Source organism: Perca fluviatilis, chromosome 15 (assembly GCF_010015445.1).
Source record: "Perca fluviatilis chromosome 15, GENO_Pfluv_1.0, whole genome shotgun sequence".
Lineage (NCBI taxonomy): Eukaryota > Metazoa > Chordata > Actinopteri > Perciformes > Percidae > Perca > Perca fluviatilis.
The window spans coordinates 13,509,454-13,537,349 of NC_053126.1; the positions used below are offsets into that span (position 1 = coordinate 13,509,454).

At 42.4% G+C, this 27,896-nt stretch overlaps 2 protein-coding genes across 2 annotated transcripts in view; both read right to left on the reverse strand.

Annotated features, from left to right (window-relative positions):
* Positions 1 to 22,266, reverse strand: part of crebbpb (CREB binding protein b) — a 61,022-nt gene extending 38,756 nt beyond the window's left edge. Inside the window, 2 exon segments of the mRNA XM_039824681.1 lie at positions 3,828 to 4,438; positions 21,367 to 22,266. Coding sequence (XP_039680615.1) covers positions 3,828 to 4,438; positions 21,367 to 21,451 — 696 coding nt within the window. The 5' untranslated portion in view covers positions 21,452 to 22,266.
* Positions 22,267 to 23,317: 1,051 nt separating this feature from the next.
* The window catches only part of LOC120574398 (adenylate cyclase type 9-like), a 35,029-nt gene continuing 30,450 nt past the window's right edge, over positions 23,318 to 27,896 (reverse strand). The window contains exon 10 of the mRNA XM_039824660.1: positions 23,318 to 27,836. Coding sequence (XP_039680594.1) covers positions 26,552 to 27,836 — 1,285 coding nt within the window. The 3' untranslated portion in view covers positions 23,318 to 26,551. The remainder of the gene's footprint in view (positions 27,837 to 27,896) is intronic.

Here is a 27,896-nt window from a genome sequence, read left to right on the forward strand (position 1 = left end):
CAAAGGGGCGCCTGCTGGGCTCCATACCCAGCGCAAAGTCACCCTTTGTGGATACTGCATACGGGGCTCCGCGGCCAGCTGCCGGCATAACTCTAATATATTTACAGTTTGAATTTCGTCACGCCACTTATACAACATCATTCCCCAATGTCTTATAAAGCTAACCGTTATGTCCGATTTGATTTTAAGGCATTTTTATGAACGCGAGGCGTCTTTGTAGGACGAGCAGCTGCTTGCTATATGTCCCATTCATTACAATGGGGAAATACCGCAGCTAGCTAGCTACAATGTCGCCATAACTAAATTATATTTACAGTTTGAATTTCGTCATGCCACTTATACAACATCATTCCCCAATGTCTTATAAAGCTAACCGTTGTGTCAGATTTGATTTTAAGGCATTTCTATGAACACAAGGCGTCTTTGTAGGACGAGCAGCTGCTTGCTATATGTCCCATTCATTACAATGGGGAAATATCGCAGCTTGCTCACTTTCGCATAACTAAAGTATATTTACAGTTTGAATTTCGTCACGGCATGAATATTATAGGTTCCTCAAGGTCTTACAAAGCTTAGCTAACACTTGTCCGATTTCGGATTTCAATTGAATGTATTTTTGTGAATGTCAGAGTTAGGAGGAGGCTAGCTAGCTCTCATTGATGGACTCCATCTCACCGCGGCTCTATCAATGAGACTCACGGACAAGAGGCGTTTATTTCCCCAATTGTTTGTTTAAATAACTCAACACACATACCCATTATAAGATTAACTGGAACCTGCGGTAAAAGATTGCGGGCGTAACAAGCTCGCTGACACTGCGGTCAGGGCGGCGATGTAGCAACCCAGGCAGCACCAACACCGGCACTAAACTCCGACACACAGTCTGAGAAAATTTGCAATTAGCCATCCATTTTCGTAAAGCGGCCCATATTTGAGCTTTATATGGTTGATTTCTCGCATAAAAAAGTTTCAGAAGTGGGGCGGCCTCTAGCTCACCCAGTAAGAGCGTTCGCCCCGTGTTGGCTGAGTCCTGCAGCGGCGCAGGGTTCGAATCCGACCTGCTGCCCTTTGCTGCGTGTCATTCCCCATCTCTCTCTCCCCCTTTCCTATCTATCCACAAAAAAAAAAAAAAAAAGTTTCAGAAGTGAATTTTGTAATGGAATAGCAGAGATCTGCGTGACCTAGCTAGATTCAGAAAACTACCTGATCTCAGGTCAGTTGTGTAGCCTATGTAAATGTTGGGGCGTGACCGTTCTCTTAATACACCCATGGGCTGACAAAGGTTCCGGTTTTTGGGAGGTTGACGTCAACTGCCAGCTTTGTTGGGATTCGCCCGTTTTCAGCGGCAGTTTCAAAATCTGAGATTTTCATAGTAAAGGGGTGTCAATGGGATTTTGAGCTTCTATGTATGTCCTATTTACCCACCGAACTGTCGTTATTCAACTATGACAGGGTAAAATCGGTTTTGCATTCTATCACCCCTTTAAGATTGTACAGATAGTCTAGCTAGCTGTCTCGATTTACTCTGCAGAGATCTGAGGAGCAGTTAACCATGGTCCTCGTATATTGACCAGAGTTTAGGATGCCAACACAAAGAAAGCGGAAGGTGACGGACAGCCGGCCAAAAATTAGGGACATCTGGCGAAATTTCCGGCAGCACCTGAACAATCCCGGAAATTAAACGTCATCGAAATAGACTAGGCAATGTCTAACTTCCGTCCCAAAACGTGTTTTTAAATCGTACCTAATCATTTTTTTTCTTTCCCCAGGATGGTGTGACGCCCTTAAGTTAGAGCCCTGAATGCATCATTTTTTATTTCATAATTGGCCTCGGAAAAAAAGGGAATAGCTTCTCTTTCTTGTTTATTCCGATGGCCCACAACTTGCATCTGCCTGCTGCTTTTGCCTGCCTTTCTCCATGAAGGCCAGAGCGGCAGCCGGCTTTGCTTCGCGGAGGATCCCAACTGCCAGCAGTGCTCAGGCAGACAGAGCAAGCCCAGCCCAGCAGAGAGAGAGAAACGGGAGGAGACACACAGAGAGAAGCTTGCTCAACAGCTGAGCAGAGTGCTGCACTGCTGCCTGCCCCTCCCCCCTCCACTGCACAGAAATACACAGATGCTTGCCTGCTGCCTCCCTTCCCTTTCACACATGAGCACGGCCTCATCCTCCTCTCACACACGGGTTCTCCCACTTGATGATCCACACTTACTACAGAGGAGTGTCACCAGGCTAGAAGACAGCACTGTCACACAGGAAGGCCTCCAATGTTTCCCTTCTTCTTGACATGTCCTTTTCTTTTCCTCCCTCTCTACCCTGCCTCCCCCACCCAAACAGTAACACACAAACCAGCTCCTCTTAAGGTGATTTACAGCTCCACTATCAAAGGCCAAAGGCTCAGAGTGAGACGGCATATGCCAGAGAGAGAGAGAGTGATAGAGGAAAAAGAAGAAAAAGGAGTTTGCAGGAAAAGGGTGAATACTAGCAAATAAAGATTTAAATTGTGGAAAAGAAAGCAAAGAGAAAACAAGGGGCATCAACAAAAACATCTGAAACCAGAAAAGAATCAGGTTCTTATTCAACAGCTCTTCATTTCCATCTTCTGACTAGGACTACAAACCAGTGATGAAGTAATGACTCAATGTCACCATTAAAAGTGTACGCTTTTTGTGTCCAGGTTGGCTCAGTGGGTAGAGCAGTCGCATATATACTTGGGAGTTTTATGCCTCGACGCAGTGGTCTAGGGTTCGAATCTGACCTGTGACGATTTCCTGCATGTCTTCCCCCTCTCTTCCCTTTCTCATCTAGCTGTCCTGCTGATAAAAGGCAGAACCCCCCCCCCCCCCAAAAAAAGTGTATGCATTTTAAAAAAGTAAGGAAAATCTCATCCTTACAGTCAATATTCTATTTGCAAAACTCTGCTGCAAAAGGGTTCAAAGCATCTAAATGGCACTGCATTGTAGCAAAAATTGGGCCAGGTTCAACATTTTTTCTATTGCAAAAACGCATCGTCAGTAGGGTTAAGCTAACCTGTCTAAACACAGTAAACCCACCTCACATTCCCTAATCAGTGGCTTGGTGAATTCTGCTTCACAATGATTGGCCCCCAAGGTAACTTCTCCGTTTAGTTTGTGGACCCTAGGCTTGCCTAGATAGGCAGTGTTTCCGGTGTTACATGGTGGTCTGGCATACACAGATTAGTGAGGCATCGGAATGCAGTAATAAACACACCAGCACAATGTACCATGAAACTTTCTGATGAAGTTAGCCCCAGAGATTGATGCACTTGACTGATGATTTAACCCCCTCAAGAGGGTGACTGCTTACTCCAGCAGACCCAGGAAAAAGAACAAATCAATACATGGTGAGGAGGAGATAAATAGCGACAAGCCAGCAATAGGGCTAGGCAATAGAAGTAATATGGTACCCAACCCTAGCTGCTATGGTTAATGAATTACTGTGAATTTAAAATGAAAGTGAAAACAGGACTGATAACACTGGATATGGGAACACTTGATATATTTGCAAACATGACTGTCCTCTGGTTAGCAAGGTACACAATTGGCACCATCCACCAGCCAAATGTTGGTAAAATATGCATGTGGCTGGTAGATTTGATTCACCCACCAGCAAAAAAAACAATGGTAATCTATTGAGTGGCTGGTAAAATTTGAACATGCAGTAGACATTTGACAGGTGGACCTTGGTGGTTAGTATTTTATGTGCTTAACAGATTATTATAATCGTCCATGCTCTGTGCCAGTCTTGTAGCTTGTTGAGCAAACAACTTGTAACTTGTGGAACTAATTAAGTTGAATTTTGAACCTCACCTTATTCATGTTTCCAGCTTGTTGAGCATTCAACGTGTTGTGTGCACCCAACTGTGGTCCTCCTTGGGTGAGTGTCTCTGCCAGCACACTGCCTCCAACAGGTCCAGCACCCACTTGTGCCCCCTGCATGCCTTGACCCTGGTACTGCATGCCAGGTCTACCCCGACCTGCTTGTCCCAGAGCCCCATTCATCACTTGTCCTGTCTGGCCCATGACCCCATGACCCTGCCCACTGTTTAACATGGCCTGGTTAAAGACCATGCCTGAGCTTCCATTGCCTTGGCCAGCTGCTGGAACTCCTTTCTGGGCCTGGGGAGACTGGTGATTGGGAGATCCCTGCCCAAGTGGACTTTTACCAAGCACGGCACCTAGCTGGCTTCCCACCATGCCTCCCTGTTGGGGGCTGGCAGAGTTGAGACCACCTCCCAAGATAGAGGTGGTTCCTGGTCGCAGGAGTTCAGATAGCTGCTTGTGTTTGGCAGCTGCATCGGGGACGATGGAGTTGAGACCAGGACCCCCTCCACCTGGACCACCATTAGAGGACATTTCCATTCCATTGGGGATGAGCTCATCTGGAAGGTCATTTTCCAGGTCAAACAGAGACACAAGATCTAAAGAAGACAGAGAAAGGGAAATAAGAATTAGCAGTCATTATTGACTCCCCACCTTTAACCAATAGCAGAACAAGCTGCACACACCAAGCACATGGTTCATTTCAACTGCATGGTGTGGCTCGACTCAATTTTGGTACCAGCAATTATCTCTATTTTGTTTACCACTGCAGATAGTACCCCCTCAGTGTGAGCTGACCGTCAAAGTGCCGCCGCGTGAAACTGCTGTGACATCATCTTCAACTTGACTCTCACTTGATCCTTTTATCCACAACCAAACGGAGCAATGTCTGCATTTCATCACTTGTACGGCATAGTGTACGGCATAGTGTACGGCATAGTGTATGTCGAAACTTTGCAAGCTGACATTTCTTATAAATTCGAGTGAATAAAAAAAAATATTGCAACTTCTATTGACAGTAGCTTGGCCTTTTAAAAATGGCGGATCTAACTGAGGTGGTACCAAAAAATGACCCCAGGTACTCTAGACAGCTTTTGCTAATGTGAAACCAAAGAAGTTCCAAGTGAGTAGAACCATGCCATATCATGCAGTGGAAATGCGGCATACAGTATTTGTTTCAAGAGAATTAGTAGATTTATTCAAATATCATTATATACCGATTCATTCATTATCAAAATAATTCCACATAGGATCACCCTGGGCTTTATGGTAAAGACCAACTGTTACTGTTACATGATACATTCAGTTTCCGGTTCGTTAGGCTTATTTTAACGTTTTCAAGGATTCAAAGCAGGATTCAAAGCAGCTCTCACTTTAACTGAACACAGAATCTATTGAGTAGTAGACAGGTAATCGGCCTGCTCCAAACAGGCATATAATTGAAGGGGCACTATACTAGTAATATTGTAATATGGCATAAGTCTAGTCTTTTCCTAGTTTTAAAGGCTGCATTAGAGTAAAGTGATGTAATTTGTCGAACTTAGACTGTTCTAGCGGTTATATTATTTGCCTTTACCCACTTAGTCATTATATCCACAATACTGATGATTATTTATCCAAAAATTGTGTAAATATTTTGTGAAAGCACCAATAGTCAACCCCACAATATCATCGCAATATCAAGGTATTTGGTCAAAAACTAGATAAGATATTTAATTTTCTCCATTTCGCCCAGCCCTACATTTACTACCACCTTAAACTTTACTGTAAATTTCTTCTCTGCTCCAATCGCCAAAACCTGTCTGCTCTGAGCGCTTACACCATCACTTTCTCACTCAACCACATACACTCGTACTATAAACTAGGGCCTAGATTCTAGGCTATTCCTGAAAGGACCCATGCTACTCTTATAACTCCATGTCTACATCAAAACATTTGTATGCAAATTATCTCATTAGAAAAGCTGTATGGAAGTTACAACTCTAGCATAACTTTCCCCAGAGCGGTCAAACACACTGCTGCACCTGTAGAGGAGACTCTCCGATAGGGCTGCTTGATTATGGTCAAAATGATCATCATGATTATTTTGATAAAATTGAGATCACAATCATGCTTTGATTTTAGGGACAAAATATTTTAATTGTACTTTCACATTTAAATAAAGAGAGCACTGCTTTCACTTTCCTGCTTACGTACCAAACTTGCATCAAAATAAGCTGAGTCAACGTTAGCTGTGCCAAGTTTGGAAGTAACGGGACAGAAACTAAGCAATGTAACGTTACTGCTGTGGAGGAAAATGGACTTCAGATGATACCACCTAGCCCTAGGCTTGGCTGCTGAAGCTTACCAAAATGCTTTGCGTAGGCCAGTGTTTCCCAAACTTTTTACAGTCCTGTACCGCTTCAGACTTTCAACCTCTGAATGGGGTACACGTTCCCCAGTTTGGGAACCAATGGTGAAGGCCTACCCCACTCAGGTAGTGAAAAACAAATTTAAGGGACACTCTCTCCTGTCTACAGTGCACACTTTGCTCATGAAGGCCCATTTGGCAGGCGTCAATATCAGGGCTCGACAGAGCCCGCGTTTCACTCGCATTAACTAAAGTTCTTTATGTGCTACTTTCAACTTAGGAGCACACATGCTCCTTGGGAAAAGTTACCGTCAAACCCTGAATATGATGTACAGTAGGAGTACAGATCTGTAGGAATTTGTGTAACATTTAAGACTTAAATCATGACTTGAAGAACACAATGGGACGTTGCAGTGCACATTTTGGAAACGTTAACATGTAACTTGTTAGTAGTAATGTGCTTGTGCAAACATGGGCGAACGTGCATGTACAATAAAACCTCTCAGTCCTTGGGACAAGAAAAAAGCTGCAGAGGAAAGCTTTAGCTCTGTAACTGAGAGCACTCTTGTGGCTGTGCAGAAAAAGTAAACAAGAACTCAACACACACAGAACATTAATAGAACATTAATAAGGGTTGCTGTCCAAATCACACTATGCCAGGGTCCTTAACGTGAGGGTGCGAGTGTGCCTGTGTATGTCAGCCAATAAAGATCTTACCAGCACAACAGCTACATGCCTCGCTCAGTGTCTGGGGCCACTGGGTTATATTGAGGTTGGAGAGAAAAACAACCAGTTTATCGATTAAATGTAGTGGCAATTAATGAGAGCTTAAATATTACAGCCACATGCTTTAAATGGATTGCCCAGTCTTTTAGTGCATAAAGTTAAAGCAACAAGTCTCAGAGCCCAACAAGAGACGTGAGTGATGCAAAGTTGAGAGCAAGCACCTGTGCCGTGCCCGAGGCCTATTCAGCACCAACAAGATTGAAATCACACCAATTAAGGGAGAGGATACAGTGGAGCCAAAAAGCTAGCTGAAGGAGAAAAATTGCCTTTAGTATGGTTATTCTTTTCAAAAGGCTTTAAGTACGATGTGATTTTGCTCTTTATACAACAAGGATATGATGAGCATATCCAGCAGCATGCAATCATATGCCAAGTAGTGACAATGGAAGCATCCACTAACCACAGAATCCCAACACCTGAGTCACACTATTCTCACCTGAAGAGGACATTGCTGCTGACGGTTTTAATTTACCCAAAGCTTTTCAGCAGCCACATGAAAATCTTCAATTAAACTCTTGAGTATGGGAGAAAATAACAGGCTGTGCAGAGAGAGAGATGGGATGGAAAGGGTAAGATGCTCACCATCGCTCCCCAAGAGAGAGGGAACCAATTTGCTACGCAATCATGGCAAAGGGACATTAAACGTGTAAGGGACCATGCTAAGCATGGGGAAAGTAGTTAGTGTGCAGCCTTTAACATGAAGTAGTACACGCCACACTGGAGAGGTAAAGTTGCCTTTGGAGAATTGATTTAAGCAGCAAAATTGAAAAACAAAAAGAGGTACTAAGGCATGGCCAGTAGGGTTGGGTACCGTTCACTTTTTTCCCCCTGTACCAGTACCTGGAATTCAGTTCCGGTACCCAACGGTACCTTTTTGCGGTACTTTCCCTCTGTAATAACAAAAAAAACAAAGTTTCCCTACAACGTCAGCCTGTCAGTCAGTCAATAAGGCATAGCGAACACTGTGGTGCCTGTCTGTCACAGAGGAAGTCTAACGTTAACCATACCGCGATAGCTTTCGCCTAGTCATTATCTGTACACTGTCTGCGTGGAGTTTTGAAAAGTGTAACCACACTTGCAACCGCTTTACCGGCATTGCCGTGACTCACTGGGACTTTAACAAACTGCTGAGTGGACGTTGTTTGGCTCTGTCCGCACCACAGCTCTGCGTGTGTGCGTGTCAGAGCTCCGCTCTCTGTCAACATGCAGAGAGGACAGATATAGGCGGACTGGCAATCTGGCCGTTCTGGCGAATGCCAGAAGGGCCGATTTGGGCCGCTGGAAATAAGAAAATGCAGCAACACTGGCGTATCGCACTAGTTTGCGTTTTAAGATGCTCTTTTTTCCTGCTCGTTTCTCTCTACTGGACAATGAAGAGCTACGTGACACATGCCACTATTTCGATTAAATCAAAGACTAGGTTTGTAAAACACTACCTAAGCTTGTATCCTTTGTTTTTAGCCACACAAGCGTTACGTCAGTCCACCACTTTGGTCCACACCGATATATCTCACAGAATATTCAATGGATTACGATTAAATCTCATTATTTGTGGTCCACATAAAATGAATCATTTGGTGACTTTAGTGATCCCCTGACTTTTCCACTATTGCCACCATAAGGTTGACCTTTGTAGTTCAGAGTACAATAGTTCATTAGCTATTGGTTGGAATGCCATGAAATTTGGTACAGACTAGGGGTGCATGATATATCGACTCAATATCGCTATCGCGATATCACGTTGCGCAATATTATATCGAAAGTGTCGCCATAAGTATGCAATATTTTGTTTATATTTTGGAGCGCTGCGTCCCGTCCGTTGGCTGTGTGGCTCAGTTGTGTTTCGATTTAGAGCCCGCTTGAAACGCTATAATGATGATCATTTCATTGGGCAGTTACCGTGCCACTTGTACGTGTTAGTACACGTCAGCCAACGGGTCCACTACGTGACAAACCCTATGTAGCGTACCACGTGTGTGCATATTTCGACAGAGTGACCGCATAAGTGAAGAAATGGCGACAACTAAACGGAACGAATCAGAAAGGTGAAAGAAAAGTTGTGTTCTGTTCTCTTTAATTTATATATTTTAATACTGTACAACCAGTAAAAATGTCCTGTTCTGTAGACATGGTCGTTATTTATTCATTTATTAATGTTGTACCAGTCCAATATGAAAGTCAGTTGACATAAACCTTTTATTGTAAGAAAACTTGTTTTGTTTGTTAAGAATCTATTTTGATGCGTTTTCCCATAACTTTTGTAATTTTAAGCCTCACCTAAAGGATTATTAGGAACACCATACCAATACCGTGTTTGACCCCCTTTCGCCTTCAGAACTGCCTTAATTCTTCGTGACATTGATTGATTCAACAAGGTGCTGGAAGCATTCTTTAGAAATGTTGGCCCATATTGATAGGATAGCATCTTGTTGATGGAGATTTGTGGGATGCACATCCAGCTAGCACAGTCGAGGAATGACGGATCCATGTTCTCATTCTGTTTACGCCAAATTCTGACTCAACCATCTGAATGTCTCAACAAAAATCGAGACTCATCAGACCAGGCAATATTTTTCTAGTCTTCAACTGTCCAATTTTGGTGAGCTTGTGCGAACTGTAGCCTTATTTTCCTATTTTTAGTGGAGATGAGTGGTACCCGGTGGGGTCTTCTGCTGGTGTAGCCCATCCACCTCAAGGTTGTGCGTGTTGTTGCTTCACAAATGCTTTGCTGCATACCTCGGTTGTAACGAGTGGTTATTTGAGTCACAGTTGATATTCTATCAGCTTGAATCAGTCGGCCCATTCTCCTCTGACCTCTAGCATCAACAAGGCATTTTCGCCCAGAGGACTGCCGCATACTGGATGTTTTTCCTTTTTCAGACCGTTCTTTGTAAACCCTAGAAATGGTTGGGCGTGAAAATCCCAGTAACTGAGCAGATTGGGAAATACTCAGACCAGCCCGTCTGGCACCAACAACCATGCCACGCTCAAAGTTGCTTAGATCACCTTTCTTTCCCATTCTGACATTCAGTTTGGAGTTCAGGAGATTGTCTTGACCTGGACCACACACCCAAATGCATTGAACCAGCTGTCATGTGATTGGTTGATTAGATAATTGCATTAACGAGAAATTGAACAGGTGTTCCTAATTATCCTTTAAGTGAGTGTATATCGCAATATTCATAATCGATATCGCAATATCACATTTTGTCAATATCGTGGAACCCCAGTACAGACGTTAGATCCCTTAACCTTTGCTCTAGCGCATCAAGTCGAAATTTTATATATAAAATAAATCGTTGCGTCCCAAAAATAAACTGCGTCCCAGTTCCGGCGGTCCGCAGCCCTCCAGAGCAGATACACAGAGCTTCTATTTTTGTCGGACACCGGAGAGCTCCGCAGCAATTCAACACAATTCAGATTGCGCGGGACAGGAAGTTGAGGACAGAAACAAAATAAAACAACCAGTGGAAATGAGGAATTAGGCTCCATATCAGAAACAATCTCTGTCCATTTTAACAAATCTGACAACGCATATCACATCACCGTTAACTTTACTCTGTGGTTGGAAATCATGGATGTATAAGTATTAGGGGTGGTACGGTTCATGAAAAAACACCCGAACCGCTCGGTTCGCTAGTCTCGGTTCGGAGCATGTGTGTACCGCACGGTTCGTCAGTACACTGTTAAGCTGCACTAACCTCTTACTGCCGTAGTGCCCACTTTATACATGTTAAAACACTTACTGGAAATGACGAGCGGGATGGGCGTGACAAACGCAACCCATGGCAGCTGATTGGACGATCGCGTCACATGGGTCTGGCTGGTCCCTAATTTCAAAATAGACTGTCATGGCGGCTCGTTCAGAATACGATCTCATATTGTACTAAAATAGTTCACCGAAACGTGTTTCTGAAAACATTTTAGCGAGAAATAGGCCATGCAGTTGCTGAATCTGTCTTCATTTCAGATCGACAAAGGTCAGTTTAAAAGATTTTCGTCAGATTTTGAGAGACACCGGACGACCGCTCCTCGTGGAGTGGGGTGCCGCTGCAGGTCACGTCACGTGCAGGAATGTCAAGTGGGGAGGCAGAGCGGCGGTGCCCAGAGCGGAGTATTGCCGTTTTAGTAGTGTGTGGGAAACATTTTGGATTTCTGGTACCTATGATGAAATGAAACAATATATAGAACTGCCACTGTGCGCATGTTTTGTGCAACATGCATTCAATATGCTAATTTTAGCTATATATCATATGCTGAAGTATATTCTGGAGTGTTAAAGATTAAAAGAAAAAATAACAAGAACCGTACAGAACCGAAAACCGTGACCCTAAAACTGTGATACAAACCGAACCGTGGGTTTTGTGAACCGTACCACCCCTAATAAGTATATATAAATATTTTGGAGAACAACAATCGCAAAACGTAAAACCAAGGATTTATTTGCTTGGACCGACGACGAGTTGGAACTCTTACTGAAAGGTATGCAAGCCTACCAACAAATGATCAATATTGCGCAAGTTGTAATAGTGCTTATGTGCCAGCTGATGGCGACATATCAAGCTACAATAAGAAAACGACGACGCTATCAACACATTGCTATGATGATGCAGATGCACGTAAATGCCCGACGACAACGGAGGCGGCCTGTGGCGTGGGAACGACAGCGCTCCAAACTGTTCCGAGATCGTGGTTCAGAGACACTTCACGGAAACCCTTTGGTTGAAGCATTTTCGCATGACCAAGAGAACATTTGACCTGTTGTGTAATTTTATTGGCCCGTCCCTTTCCCCAGATGTCGCAAGCTCCGGTTCCAACCGAGAAGTGTATCGCCATTGCGCTCTACAAACTGCCTACATGCGCAGAGTACAGAGTGGTTGGCGAAACGTTTGGAGTCAGCAAAACCACCGTGCACCGGTGTGTTTACGCCGTGTGCAATGCCCCGATTAGATCCCCTGCTGAAGGGTACAGGGATTTTGTAGATAGATAATAGAAAGGGCTGGCCATCAATCGTACTACAGGCTGTGGTAGACGTTAAATTCCAAAAGTCTCTCGTCTCCTCGTTCGTCCACTTACATCTGTCTTTGTTGACACCCGCCGTGTGTGCAAACAGAGCGGAAATACTGGGCAGAAATGAAATAAAACCTCTTCGTTTTGTGGCGGATAGCAACCATAAAATGACCTAAAACTTAATCGCAAATCATTATTTATTCAGCAAATAACGTTACCATCAGTGTTTATCGCATAAGCCGTATATCGATCAAGATAAAATCCGATGAGACCGAATGCATTTCCTTTGAGTCGATATTCATGAAATTCCATCGAATTTTACTATTTCCATAAAGGTATTTTTCATTCAATATCACTTATTCGGATAAAAACGTGTCGATGGAAACATAGCTACAGTGTTCACGCCAGGAGATTTACAACTTGTTCGGCTGATTCTAACGTTCTCTGTAACCAGTGTCGGGTGGAATTAGCAAGCTAGCTAACTAACATTAACGTTAGCTGGCGGCCACTGCTCGGGTTGCTCGGTCCCTCCACTTTTTTGCCGAGACAACGCTGACAGCCCCGGAGATGGACAACCAATAGATGGTTTAGCCATCTACCGGAATTCGCTGCTGCCTTGGCGGGGAGTGAAACAGACGGACCGCAGGCTCTTTCTGCCGATGGCCTGCTAATTCGGGCATAGCTGTTTTGTTGTATGGTGTCATAGCAATGACAACTACTCGCAGCAGAGTGAGGAGGGGCAGTTGAAGCACACGCAGACGCTTAAACAAATCATAGCCCGGTTAAGGTGTATACATGGAGGGATACCCCGGTTACTGAAGGAGTTCGCTACATCTGTTAACCGGGTTATGAGAACTCCGATTTTAACAGGGGTTAGGTTAACATGGCGTTTGAGAAATCAGGATTGCCTTAACCCGAATATAATCGTTTTTTTAAACTGCATGTAAACGCACGGTTTGGTTGTTAGAGACTGGCCGAATATTCTCATCACCTTACCCGTGACCCATGAATGACCTGATGTTGTCATGTAAGCTTTCCCTTTAGTTTCATCATATGACAATGTGGCGTTTCCGGAAATTAGTAGAATTTGCAGAAGTTTTTTTGAAAATGTCATGCCACATTTATAAACCCAGGAAGCACTGTGCTGGGCTGATTTCCACACATTTGATTGGCAGTTTTGTAAAACTTTTACTATGGTGCTTTATAAGAAGCGTTCTGACGACTTCAAGATGTGCAAAATTAGTGGCACTTGTTAAGCTGGAGCTGCAGTCATTTGCTGCACTGTGTTTATGAAGTCTAGGAGTGTCCAGAATAAGAATATTTTTTTTATTTTTCATAGTCCAATAAAATTCATCAAGTCCTGCATATCGGCAACTGAAAGTCGAATCAGGGGGGTGGGGGGGCTGACTACAGTGATGAAATATTCAGCTGTGATAAGGTTGTGTAAAGCTCCTTTTGTATGAAAACATGCAACCAATTAGGACACAGCTATAAAAAGAGTAGCTTTGAATTGTGTAAGTGTTGTAGTGGTGTAGAAGATTAATTAAAAGAGGTTTGGAGTGTGCTCGCGTGTCACTCAGTGGAGTCAGCACTCAGCTGCCGCGCGCCCCCGGTGACGAGAAGCGGAGCACACAGAGCAAAAGTCTGTCCTGTGGTGCGCGCACTCTACTTCTTTTACAATGCTCTTGTTTTCCTGCCACAGCCGCAAACATTGTGTCGTTGCATTATCGCCGCGGCTTGCTGGTCTGGCGTGCAGGATTTGGAGATCATCGGGGCGGACGGATCATGCCGTGGGCTGTGCACTGGATCACGGCTGTGCTCCTGTATCGGGCGGTGGCACACAACTTGCAATTTACAGCATACTTACTTTGGATTATCTTTTACTATTTCAAAGTGCAAACACACTTTGACTGTGAGATTAGCAGTCGAATCAAACTCCTTTGATCGAAGCTTCGAATATTCAACTTTTCGGGGTCACCCCTAATGAAGACACCAGCTATTCAGACAAAATGACAAGAAAAAATGTTCGGTATGCCTACACAATCTGAGAGGGGAAAAAAAAAAATCAAACCGCTTAAAGTCTCTTTCCAGAGGATATGAGCATCGTGTGGATGCGTGAGATACGAAGGATAAGAGCAGAGGGAGGAAAATGGTAGAGGTAAAGAGGCTGCAGGGCAGGACTGATTGGGGTGGCTGATTGGATGGCATCCAGTGCCCCCCACCGCTCTCCTCATCTCAAATCAGTTACACCTCAGCTGACACTGCATTGCCACGCTGGTGAAAGGCAACATTTTAACACACATGACATGTATTTAAACACCAGCTAATGCTAACATAGCTGGACAATGCTTACCCAGGGGTCCGTGATAATACACGCAGGCCAGACAAAGGAGGAGGAAACCCTGCTAGGTGAAACGTAGGGTTGGAGAGTGGCTGCCCATTTCTCACGTCTCGCACTGACACGCCCACTCAGCCATACAAATGAAAACAAACCTAGCGCTGGGCTTTGGCCGCTGGTGCAAACACATACTGACACGAGAGCAGCACACCATAAAAACTGTCACACATTAACAAACATCAAAGCCAGGCTGCTAATCCGTGGCTGTGAGCGACAGCTCAGTGTGCAGCGAGCTGGAGGTGGCAAAGGGAGACGTCTTTGCTATCGGTCAGACTATCAATAACGGAAAGGCTCTACCAATCACAAACGTGACTCAGTAAGCCAGACCGGGTATATTGTGATAATACTCCTTTGTAACACATCTACGGTAGGTTGCTGATTCACTTCATCCATTGAGTAAACTTCCAATTAAAAAAAAAAAAAAAAAAGTACATGCAACTGTGCGCAAGAACAAGGGCAGAGTAGATGAGCAAGGCTGCAAGCTACAGGTGTCTCACAGATCTGCCTCCACATTTTCTCAGAATAAGGTTTTTTTCCAACTAAAAACTTATCTTCCCATCTGCAGTCTGGCACTTATAATCTTCTCAGTGTAATTAAGACCCTGAGATGCATCCAGCACTTCAAAGAGAGCAGGTCTACAAGAGACACTGAATACATGTGTTGTGTTGTGTGTGTGTGTGTGTGTGTGTGTGTGTGTGTGTGTGTGTGTGTGTGTGTGTGTGTGTGTGTGTGTGTGTGTGTGTGTGTGTGTGTGGGTGTGTGTGTGTCAACTGAGACAGAAAGGGCTTCTGGCAGCAGTGGAGGAGGAGTTGTCTCGGTGTCGGGCTGCTTTATTGCCCAGCAAAAGCTCCTGTCACCCCTCTGAGAAGAGGAGCTACCTTAGCTGAAGACTGAGGACTGTCAGCGCGGCCAGATAATGTAGCCACCCACAGAAGACGAGGCAGTTTGAACAATGAAACTTCACATTTCTCAGCTCTTTATAAATGGCAGACCGATGTTTCCGATCTCCAATCGATGTCAATTAAGCAACTGCACCCGTCTTCATACTCTCTGGAAGATGAAAGTTCAGAGGTGGCTGCAGTGGTGCAAACCCAAAACTGACTGAAATGAGATGGTCCATGCTTTTTTTGTTGTTTTTTTTGTTTTTTAAACTCTATTTGGCATTTTTCTTATTTACAAAACATACGAAGACAAAGAACAAGGGGCACTATATATTGTATAACAACAAAATTAAGTATTAAAATTGTTCCGCTTCTTTATACGCAAACCATTTTGTCCAGCGCTTATTATATGTGTGTCCTTTGATACATAGAAAGTATGTCATCTTCTCCATTGAGTGTATCTCCTCCACTATTTCTTTCCATTGTTCAGTCCGAGGTGGATCAATCTTTAACCAAGACCGAGTTATAGCTTTTTTACATGCAATCATTAGAATTTTAAAAAGATAAATGTCATCTTTTTGGACCACCTCACCAGGTAGTAGACCTAACAAGAAAATCTTAGTGTCTTTAGGGATGATATAACCCATTATCCTCCCAGAAACTAAAAAGATACTGTCCCAGAATTGTTCTACATGTGTTCTACTGTGGACATGGACGATGCTGCATCGATAATCGGCAGGCTCATAATCGATTATTTCTGTTTACAATTTAAATGTAGGCCTAACAACATTTCTGTTAACTTATTCTGTTACGTTTTGCACATTCAGGAAGTGCCATGTGCTCAGTGCTGTAGTTTTATGTATCCAATTTATTTAGTATTAGAGAACTGCAGAATGTTTTGTTTTTGAAGCTTGAAAAGCTATGAATTAAATATCCTACATGGCTTTAATAGAAAAATGTATTTGACGCATCGTGATATCGAATTGAATCGCTGACATGATAATCGTAATCGAATCGGGAGATCAGTGAAGATTCACACCTCTAGTGCCAAGAAGGGCAATGTTGCTGGATGGACCCTAGACTGGATGGATCGATAAAAGATACAAGCAGCATTTTACTACTAACTTATACGCATTCTGAAAATGGTGCCCAACACCATCGTTTTCAGCCATTGTTGAAAAATAGTTTAAGTCCAAAGCATGATGTTGCAGTAAAAGCAGAGGGATGACAACTTCTATTATAATCGATTCAATACAAATTCCAACCATTCTCTGTCAGTTTCTCCGAGATTTTCTGCTTTTCTCTGTGTTATATCATTGTAAACTGAATATATTGGGGTTTTGGACTGCAGGTTGACCAAAACGAAAAGACATTTGAAGACGTCAGGAAAAAAAGTAGCCTAATGGACGTTATTTGACATTATTTTTATTTTATAGGATGTATATGAATTTATATGACGATTAATCGAAAAAATAATCATCAGTTTAATCATCAATGAAAATAAATAATAGTTAACCTGACTCTTTAAAAGGGGTGATAGAATGATTATATAGCGTATTTCACACTGTTCCTTAAGGTCTCCTAATAGGGTATGTAACATTGGTTGGGCTGAAAATGGCCTGGTTGATATTTTATTGGCCCTTGTGTTTTGGCCCTATTTCTAACAAGAGCTTTTCTTCCAAATATGATATGCTCATGAATATTTAAATGAGCTGCGCGCTGATTGGTTGAGCAAATCCGCATACACACACATTGGAGACGAGACAGTAGGTCTCATATTCCCAAATTCACTTCTGAGACTTTTTTATGCGAGAAATCAACTACATAAAGCTCAAATATGGGCCGTTTTACGAAAAATGTATGGCTAATTGCAAATTTGGTAAGGCGTGTCGCCCTTTAGGAGCTCCACACAGTCTGACGAGAAAGCGGCAGCCTTCTGGGCTCCATACCCAGGGCAAAGTCACCCTTTGTGGATTACTGCTCTACCGGGGCTCCAAGGAGCTGGGCAGCTGCCGGCATAACTATAATATATTTACAGTTTGAATTTCGTCACGGCACTTATATCACAGCTACCCCAAGGTCTTACAAAGCTAACAGTTGTGTCCGATTTCAATTTAAGGCATTTTTGTTAACGTGAGGGGTCTTGTTAGGAGGAGCAGCTAGCTAGCTACGTTTCCCATTCAATACAATGGGAAAAGATCGCGGATAGCTAGCTACACTTTCGGCATAACTAAAGTATATTTACAGTTTAAACTTCATCATGCCACTTATATTACAGGTTCCCCAAGGTCTTATAAAGCTAACAGTTGTGTCCGATTTCAATTTAATGCACGTTTGTGAATATGAGAGTTTTGGTTAACTGCTAGTCTCCCTTCAATACATTGGGTAAAGATAGCGCCTAGCTAGCTACACTTTCGGCATAACTATAGTATATTTACACTTTGAATTTCGTCACGGCATGTATATCACAGCTACCAAAAGGTCTTATAAAGCTTAGCTAACACTTTCAGAGGTCGGGGGAGTGCTGCTTCTGTGTCCACCGGGTAATGGCAGGTTTTCACGTTTTTACGTTTTCAGAGGCAGTTTCAAATTGTGAGATTTGCAGAGGAAAGAGGTGTCAATGGGATTTTGAGGTTCTATGTATGTCCTATTTACCCACCAAACTGTCATTTTTCAACTATGACAAGGTAAAATCGGTTTTGCATTCCATCACCCCTTTAACACCCTGTCCTGTCATTTTGTCTTGCCTGTTAACATTACACCATGACAGCTAGTCCTGAGATACAGCCACTTAGCACTCCTTTCTCTACTTTCTGCTGAAAGATACATTAAATCCTCTTCTCACGTAGAACCTACTACCCCTTTCACACCGATGGCTCAACCATGGTTATACCCAGGTCAACTGTGTGTTTGAATGGGGTAACCCTCAATCTGCTCGGCTTCGCGACCCAGGTCGCCAGGTAGGTTGGATCAGCGTATGACTAAGGTTGATTTCAATGTGAACTGCGCACGACCTGGGGCGGGACAAATTACGTTGATTATGACTGGGGCCGTCGTCACAGGTTGCCGCACACAACAAGAACAACATAGATTTTGTCTCTGTGCTTTACGCTGGGTTTTCACCATATGCCGCTTTCCGACCGGAGGGATTATTGCAGTTCCTAGAACATAAAATTCCCAGAACCCTTTTTTCTCCTGTTCCGACTGGACCAATTTGGGGATTTTTAAGTTCTGGCTGCAGTTCCTGTAACTCTTTCAGCTCCTACTTCAGGGCAGGGGCTTTTTCGCTGTTCCCTTTTCAGCATAGGACCTTAGGTCAACGAGGGTCGGGCTTCCGGTACAGACAGACCAACAACGGGACAATTTTCCCCATCTTATTCATCACTAAATTCACTTCTGACAACGTCTTAGGCAAGAAATTAACTGTTTAGATTTCGAATATAGGCAATCTTGCGATAATTTATGCCAAATTGACAATTTGCTTCAAAGTTTTCGGAGTTGAGAAGCTCCATGAAGTGAGGCGACAGCCAGCAGGCGACAGCCAGCAGGCGCCTGCCCCGGCCGCTAGCTCGTCGCTCAGCCAGTCATGCTCAGAGACCCTGCTGTAAGCTGGAAGTCTCTCAGACCGGTCTTGGAAATAAGAGGCTTTTATTTCGCCGTTGACGGTTCGTTTGTTTAAATATCACAAAACATGTCCATCATAAGATTAACGGGAACCTGTGGTTAACAGTCTTTTCGGAGTTAAAGGAATATGCCACCGTTTGTTGAAATAGGGCTTATCACGGTCTACCCTGGCTGTAGATAGGTGGGCAAACACATTTTTTGTCTCAGTGCAAGTAATTAGGTTGTTTTTGTTGGCTCACTTTTACTCACAACATGCTAACCGGCAACATAACATTCCATTCACTACACTAAGCTAACTAGCGGCAGCGCTGCCGGTGTTGCACCGGACTAAAACGATGCATGCACAAAAAATGCATTAGCCCACCTATCTACAGCTAGGGGAGACCGTGATAAGCCCTATTTCAACAAACGGTGGCGTATCCCTTTAAACTCAAGCATGCTCTGCGGGCTTGACAACCTCACTGGCCGGCCGTCACACACACACACACGTTCACAGTGCAGCAGGCATACTAGTTCTGCTCCCAGGTTGTGACACAGGTAATCTCTGAATTGTCATGACCAAGGATATACCCATGTTGACTGGGTTGGTTTGAATTTCCAAAAGGAGAGTTGAGCCCTGATGAGAAAGCCATGGCCAAACCCCTGGTCATTGGTGTGAAAGAGGTATATGTGATTGCAGTCCACTTTTCAGACAGGCAGCAGCAGTTTTCCCTCTTGAAAGTGTGAGTCCCCATCCATATAACGCCCATGTAAAATTAGTTCATACGAGACAAGATTGATCCTGGTGGGACAAATAGATGCCAAAAGTGCTGTTAAAGATTGAAGAAGTCACTTGTAAGTTTTGGAGAAACTACAAAAGTTTGAAAAAGTTGCTAGTTAAGTTTTGAAGAAACTAAAATGTGGAGCTCTGGTGCCAAGATATCAAATTATTATTACTCTGTATTCAATTTATCTTGTCCATTTGTTAGTGACGGTCAAACTTTTTTGCATCTTCAGGTTAAGGGGTTGAAATGTTTACTTCTCGACGCAGAGTGTGTCACTACAAGAAATATCGGCTCATCGCTCATTCACAAATAAACAATTTTCTGAAAAGTCAGCAAATATAAAATACAGTTGAAGTCTTCTAAAAAAAAATGCACCTGTTGCATGCCCAGAGGGCTACCTGGCCTTCTGTAAAAAAATGTCCCTGAGGCAATAGGGCTGAAGAACATGTATAAGATTCTATCCCTAAGAATAAATCTATTATAAATAAAACCAAACACACAAATCCTGCACATGCTTATATTTCTGTATCATCCACTGAACACATACACACATTAGAACATTCATAACACCAGGAAACCATTTGCCAGTTATGTGTGCTGAAAACATACAATCCTCTCAACTTATATGTGAGAGGGTGGCATACCATCAGCTGCTATTTTATGTAAATATGCAATGTACTGGCCACACAACCTACAAATACAGTCCAACGTTCCAAATTTGCTCTGTAGGTTGGGCTGGTGAAGAAGCAGACGAGACCCTAGGACTAGTTTCTAATACTTGTTAGGGCAGCCGTTTTTCTCAGCTCGGAAGCTTTATTATGCCCATGATTGGCTAGCCAAATATATAATCCAAATATATAATACTGGCAGCAGAAAACTTGGATGTAGGTACAAAACATGTGCAATCTTCCAGTATATTTACCCAGATCATTAAAGCATTTTTGCTGAATGAAAGAATGGGCACATAGTAGTGGTGAGAGATTATCTTTCAATCAGACAACACAGGTTCAAGTGCTCGTGCTGTCTCTGCACTGCTGAAGAGGCAATGAGCAAGACACTACGTCCAATCCAACTCCAGGGATACGTAGGCAGCATGTTCCTCTGTGCTGGTGGGTAAGGGTTTTTTTTTTCTGAGGGGCTCCAGAGGCGATCACAATAAATATTTTTGTATCATGTGTGGGCTAATAAATGTACAGGTGCCACGAGACTAGAGCATCAGTCAAAAAAGGTGCCAAAAGGAAGGAAAAGAGGAAACGAACGCCTACCCCTGCAGATGTACTGTCAACATTTCATTCCCCTGTATCTCGGGTGTGTTATGACGGGTTTGCACCACTTGTGTTTTAACTTAACTTTTAATACTTTAAGACTGCAAAGTTGGGAGCATACTCACGGTTAAGCAATTATCATGTGATGAAGAGGCAGTGAGCTTGTACTTTTTCCATTAATCGCAGTTCGTGGCATTTTCAATCAAGTTGTCAATTTAATCAAACAATCCTACAAAGACTTGGTACAGTTTGACTGTGATATTTGCACAACTGAAGTGGCGGATGGGTGTACTTCACTGTAGCTCTTCTCCTAAAGGTGGATGCATCCCGTCTCAAAAAGCATTCCAAAATTGTACAGTGTACAGGATTAATCAATGTAAACCGTACTGCAAGTTAGCACATCTTCCTTGTAAGTAAGTTACATTTGCAAAAGCATGTCTTGTCCTTACCTGGGCCATCTGATACTGAGAGAGGTGAATTAAGCTTGGGTCGCTTTGCAGTGGGGGGTCCGACATCCAGAAGATTGTCAGCCATCCTGGTCGGCAGATTTTGTGAATGGATGATGATGATGATGCAGGAAAATAAAAGCAGGTTCAGTCCAACTCGTCGGCCTTCGGCTAGTAATAACTGGTAACTTTTCCTAACGTTGTGTGTAAAAGAGCAATTTAACGTTTTTTTTCCCCTTCTTCTTCTTCTTCTTCTTGACTGGCAGACTGGCAAAATGCTGCCTGGAGAAAAAGGTTTCAAAAGAAAGGCAACAGCGCCACGCTTCGCCGCCGAAGATCACCCCATGATAATCCAACACCCAACACCCACATAATTATCCTCAATAATTACGTCCAAAAATTATTTCAGTTCGAGAAAAATAAATAAAAATCAATCATAAAATATTACACAAGGCGTAAGCAAATCCCTTTCTTCGCAGATCGCCGGTTTCACGTCTGTACAGAATCATCTTTTTCGCAGTCGAAACGAGCAGACATAAAATCTCTCTCGGGCTTAAATAAAAAGAGCAAAATTCAAAAAATATTTTCTATGAAGTGGATTATTTTTGTCGTCGCTGTCTCCCGGTAAATACAGCGTCTCGGGACGGAGATACGGCGAGAAGCGGCGCTCTCTAAAAGGGAAATCAAATATACAGTGGGCTTTCGAGACGATAAAAACCCATGTAATCCTCACATGTTTGCATTAATTCTCATCGGAAGGACTAACACTTCGATTTTCTTCACGAAAAAAGCCGTTTGAGCCCCGTCTGAGTAGCTCCGATCGGTTTTTAAAATTAATGCTCCCCCCGAAATCCCGATTCTGAGCCGCGTCAAGATGGCGGCTGTTGATTCCTCCGATACAAAAAAAAAAGTTTTTTTTTTTCTTCCCAGCTAGACTGTGGGGGGAGGAGGGGGTGGTGTCGCGCTATGACGCCCTGACGTAAACCTGTGCACCGTGCGTCACGTGGACGTACGTGAAGTTGCCTCTAGGGGTGGAATAACCATACTGTCTATGGGAATAACACCAAAAATAAAAATGTACTATGTTCTACCTGCTTTAAACTTTACATACACACATACGAACAGAAAAGACTCACTTTTGAACAGAAATACTTAAATTAGTCCCTTTATATTTAGTTTATGACTATCATATTACTACCAGTGGTGGTGGAAAGTAAGTAGACCTAGCTACATTACATTTAGCTCAATTACATTTTTAAAGGGATACTGTGAGTAAAAAGTACTATATATATATATATATATATATATATATATATACTGTATATGATATAATACCTTTACCAAATGTTTCATACAAAGCATGTGATCTTGAGCTTGTAAAATGTCAGTCACAATGCTATACATTAACTACTTCGAATTGTCTCCACATTGTAAAAATGCACCATTAAAATGCTGCACCAATAACAATAACGCTAAAATATATAATGAGCACTTTACCTTTGATACTTTACATTTTGCCAATAATACTGTTGTACTTTGAATGCAGGGTTTTTAATACTGTGGTATTGCTACTTTTACTTACTTCAAATTGAAATACCTCTTCCTTAACTTTATAATATAGTGTCCCATCAAAGTCCCTATATACTAATACATTATATAAGAACAACTTTCTATTGAGCTCTACCATAGTCATATTTTGAATTTGAACTATTCATGTAAGTGCAAATTAACCTACAAAAGTAACACTGTAAGGCAATGGAGTAGTATATAACAGTGTAATACATAGAACAGCATCAAACAAAAATACTTAAGTAAAGTACAAGTACCTTCAACTACCATTTGTTGGCTATTTCAGAAACGTACTTGAGAACATGGGGACTACTTAGTTACAATCCACTATGGGTGAATACAGAACTGGATGAAGTGTACAGGCTCTAAATTAAAACGGACAACATTTCCCAGCGACTGACTTTATTCAATTTTAACCTTCACTTGCATACCTATCAGCATGCTACAAAAACATTTCCAAAGAAAGCAACAATTCATTAAAACTTTGGGGTAGCAGCTACAGAAATACTGCCTACCTGCAGACATCTAGTAGTGTTTGGACCATTTTATTTGGCCAGTTTAAATTTTTAAAAATAAAGGAAAAAAAGGATGTCTGTATCTGTATTATACTGTCCTAGCATGTCATTCGTTTTGAGATGATAAGATTAGAGCATCCCTACCAAAACACACACAACCACACAGTTTTACAAACACTCTTTTTTTTTCTTTTTTTTTTACACACATGCAGGAAAACGGAACACAGAAGTTTTATTCCAACATGGTTAAAATGACCCAGTTCTTTAGACTATGTAATACTCTAGTACATGCGCTTATATAAATAATAGAAAATGCCCATATACTATACAATATAAAAGCATACTGTACATAAAAAGTGAGCGCGTTGTGCATATGTGTTTTAACACTAGTGAATATATAAATGACCTTTCTTGAACGTGCAGAACACAACCTGCAAATTAAGGATAATATAAGATCTACAAAGAAACTCCAAGAGATGGCAATAACACTCTTTGGCATCGAAATTCTCAGTGTGCCATCCTGCTGGGTCAGAATGTCACTTACATCTTGATAAATCAAACCAAATCAACATGTTTGTAGTGAAACAAAGAGGGGAAAAAATAGAAAAAAACAAGTGGCAATCAAAACTAAAAGTTGACGCCCCGATCTTATTTTTCAATACAATACTAACCAGAAAAAATGTTCAATTAATAAAATACACAGAGCGTATCAAAATTACCAAGGAGGAAACACTTTATCTGACACTCTCACGACCTATCTTAAGCACTTAACCATGGATAACAACAATAATATTTTTAAGTGTCCCTTTATTGTAGTATAACAATCACAAATGTTGGGCTGGTACAAGGGTTGTGTGCTCATAAGCGTAAAGGTAAGTTTTCCCTTTCAAACTAATTATTATTGCATTAGATCACCCAACTCCATCCGAGCAACAGATACAGAACACAATGGAAAGCCAAATGAAAAGGAATTAATTGTTATTAATGTTGAATATGTTTGGTATGTTTACATTTAATTATATACATTAAGAATAGGCACTGCTCACATTCCATGACGTTATAAACCTCAGAAGAATTTGATTTAAGCATCAAATAGTGAACATTCTACTGCGTATGCATACTATAAGCTTTTGGGAAATATTCAGTGTCCTAAAAAAATAAAGCAATTCAGAGCACACAATAAAAACAAAGATATAGGAAATTCGAGTTAAAAGGCACAAGCTACCCTATCTTCACACACAGAAAAAGGAAACAAATTTTGAACTACTAGAGTAATGTTAAACGTTGCAGTTGGAATAAATTATTTGATGATAAAGAAGGCAAATTGGTTCTAGTTTTCTGCAATATTGGTTGCGTTTGCTTTATTACCTTAAAAGTACTAATTATAAAATGGTATTTTAAAAATATAAGGTTAAGGTGTTGCGGGTATTGAAACATCATAAATAAGACACTGAAGTGGATTTCATGGTTAAACTTTTTTGCCTCTGAGCACACAATCCTTTTTGCTTAGAAACAGTGACAGAAGAGAAAATGTAACAGCAACAGAGAAGCACAGTTTAATCAGTTTGATATCCAAAGTAATCTGACATAATAGCAGGAAATCAATGAAGTCAATAAGAAAGAGTGAAAGCAACATATTATTACGAAATACATTTGTTACACTTCCTTTGCATTTACAGTGATATTACATTACGTTTCATGCCATTAAAAGCATGCTATGAAGCAACTAATGCATCCAGCTGTTTCCATTGAGTAATGTCTTTCAAATCATACAAATTAGAGAGGGCAGCTTCACATGAACAGTTCAAGTTTTGTGTAACAATAAATAAAATAAAACACACTTAGTTTTGATTTGTGACATTCCACTTTGATTATCCATGTCTTAAAAACACTATCAACTAACACACAGTGTAACCCATGGCAAAACCTACCGTCAAGACAATCTACAGGTACAGCAATGCCTTGTAGGATCCATTGAAATACTCTTTATACATACAATACACTAAACACAGCTTGGGCTTTCATTAAGAGTCTGGATCATGTGGGAGGGCACAAACACTAGTGACAGTTAACCTTGTTTACGATGCTGTTGTTACAAGCATGCTGATTAAATGTAGCTGAGACCATCGTGCCTAAGTACTGAGACAATACAAAGATCTGAACAGAGGCCAGAGAAAAAGCTGTCACATCATTCCACTGTGTTCCTAAACTGTTTGTCATCATCTTGCACCAATTCAGTCGAGTAACTCATAGGCACCTCTCCTCATTAAACCCTGCATGATCTTGTTACTACACAGACACAACACACTCACACACTGTATGCAAACAAATACATTCACACTACACACAGCTCAACCCCGTCTGCCCTTAGCCTGTATTGATTAGTCTCTGCTGTGCCTTTCATGAAGAGTTTTCTGGTTCTCATAAAGAACATGGAAATGCATTCTAGTGCAGATTTGACTAATACATATCAAGGAGTACCGTCTTATTTCCCTTCACTTGACACACATTGCGATTCTCCTCATCGCAATGAAGCACTTTCCATGGTGAGGTTTTCTTTGATAAAAGGCAAAATATCATAGCAAAGCATAGTATACAATGTAAAGTTGTAACAAAAGCTAAGCAGTTTTTCCAAAAAGATTGCTTATTGACAGTTTTCCCTTTATGTTATTCTTCCCTTACTCCAAAAGGCTTAGTCTACACATTATACTACATTATATCTACTCTAAAGGCACTTAAAAGACATACAAAAGAAATAATTAAGATTACAGGTGTACAGACAATCAAGTAAGTTAATGGGAGACAATGGGATCTGTAGCAGGCAAGAGAAGGTTCAGAGTCATCACATCTTCCCATTTCCTCCGTGTGCTCCTGCCTGACCCTCACTTTGTGGTTCAGCCGGCACTCTCCACTGGTAATATCGGCCAATCAGATTTAAACTAAAAACAAACTGCTGCCTGGCTGATGCAGAGAAGAGGCCAGCGGGTCTTTTTCTCTGATTCTACCTGGGGTAGGACCAAATCTACAGCAATTCTACATATGCCAACCGACAGGAACAAGCGCTTAAAGGGTAGAGGATTTATGATAAAAACTGTAGCAAATTCTTAAAGTCTGGTTAACTCTCCAACATTACTGTCATAATCATCATCACATTTGTCTTTCTGGGAATTTTGGAGTGTATTTTGCTGGGCCGAGGATGAGATGATGAGCTGTTTGTTATTTGCAGATCCTTCTAGGTGAGATGTAGATCGCCTGGCATGAGAGGTCTCTGTAGAGGGATGTCTTTCATGGCTGTCTGCCTCTTTCCCATGGCTAAGCCCTGTGGTAGTAGAGGAACCAGCGCTGACACTGGGTATGGTAGTATTGGTACTGCTTGCAGCCATACTGGTTGTGGGCACCATGCTGGCAATTTCATCAGTGGGCGAGCGGCCGATGCTACCATCCACCTGTACCCGGATCTCTGGTGAGACTGAGAGTTGGTACTGAGGCACAGGGCCACTGTCACTACTCTTTGGGTAAAGGAAGGTCTTCATCTGACCTTTGCCTTTGACATTAACTGTGCCCCGATAATCAAACTCATAATCCATGGCACTGAGCACACAGTAGCTCTCCTCGCTGACCTGGACACGACACTCCACACCTGTAGTATCCATGCGACTGGCGATGTTGACCGTGTCGCCCCAGATATCGTAGAGAAGTTTAGTGGTGCCAATCACCCCCGCCGTTAGAGGCCCGTGATTGAATCCAATGCGAAGCTTGAAGCCAAAGCCCAGCATGTTCTTGTTGAAGTCGTCCACCACACACATCATTTCAAGGGCAAATTCAAAAAGAGCGCGGAGGTGGGCGTGAGGATGTGCCGCATCTGCACACTGCTGCGCATTGAGTCCTGCTGCTGCCATGTACGTGGCACCGATGGTCTTGATCTTTTCCATATTTGAGAAGGCAGGCTTCCGTAACAGCTCATCAAAGTCTCCAATTAGCTCATTGAGGACACGGTAGCACTCCTTGCCTCCCTCGTAGCTTTCCTCATAAAACTCACTGAAATTAACAATACTGGCAAATATTACACCCACATTGTCGTGGTTCTTGGAGTAGCTCTGGGTGACTTTCAGCTGCTCGGCCACATGGATGGGGATGATATTGCGAAGCAGCCAGTCGGCCTGGTCCCTCATGTTCTGGATCTTGATGCGGTGTTTATCAGCCTCCACGTTGCCATGGTAATGCAGGCGGTGACTGACCTCAAATTCACGGTTAAGGAACCAGATCAGGAGAAGGACTAGGAAAAAGGCCACGCAGGCCTCAGGCCCCAGCAGGTCCTGTGGGTCTGCCGGGCTTTCATACATGACCATGGAGCCGTTGCTGTTGCTGTTATTGCCCCGGCCATCCGACCTGGTGGAAAGAGAGGAAAAAGAAATGCAGGAAAACAGTTAAACAGGAGGGTAGAATAAA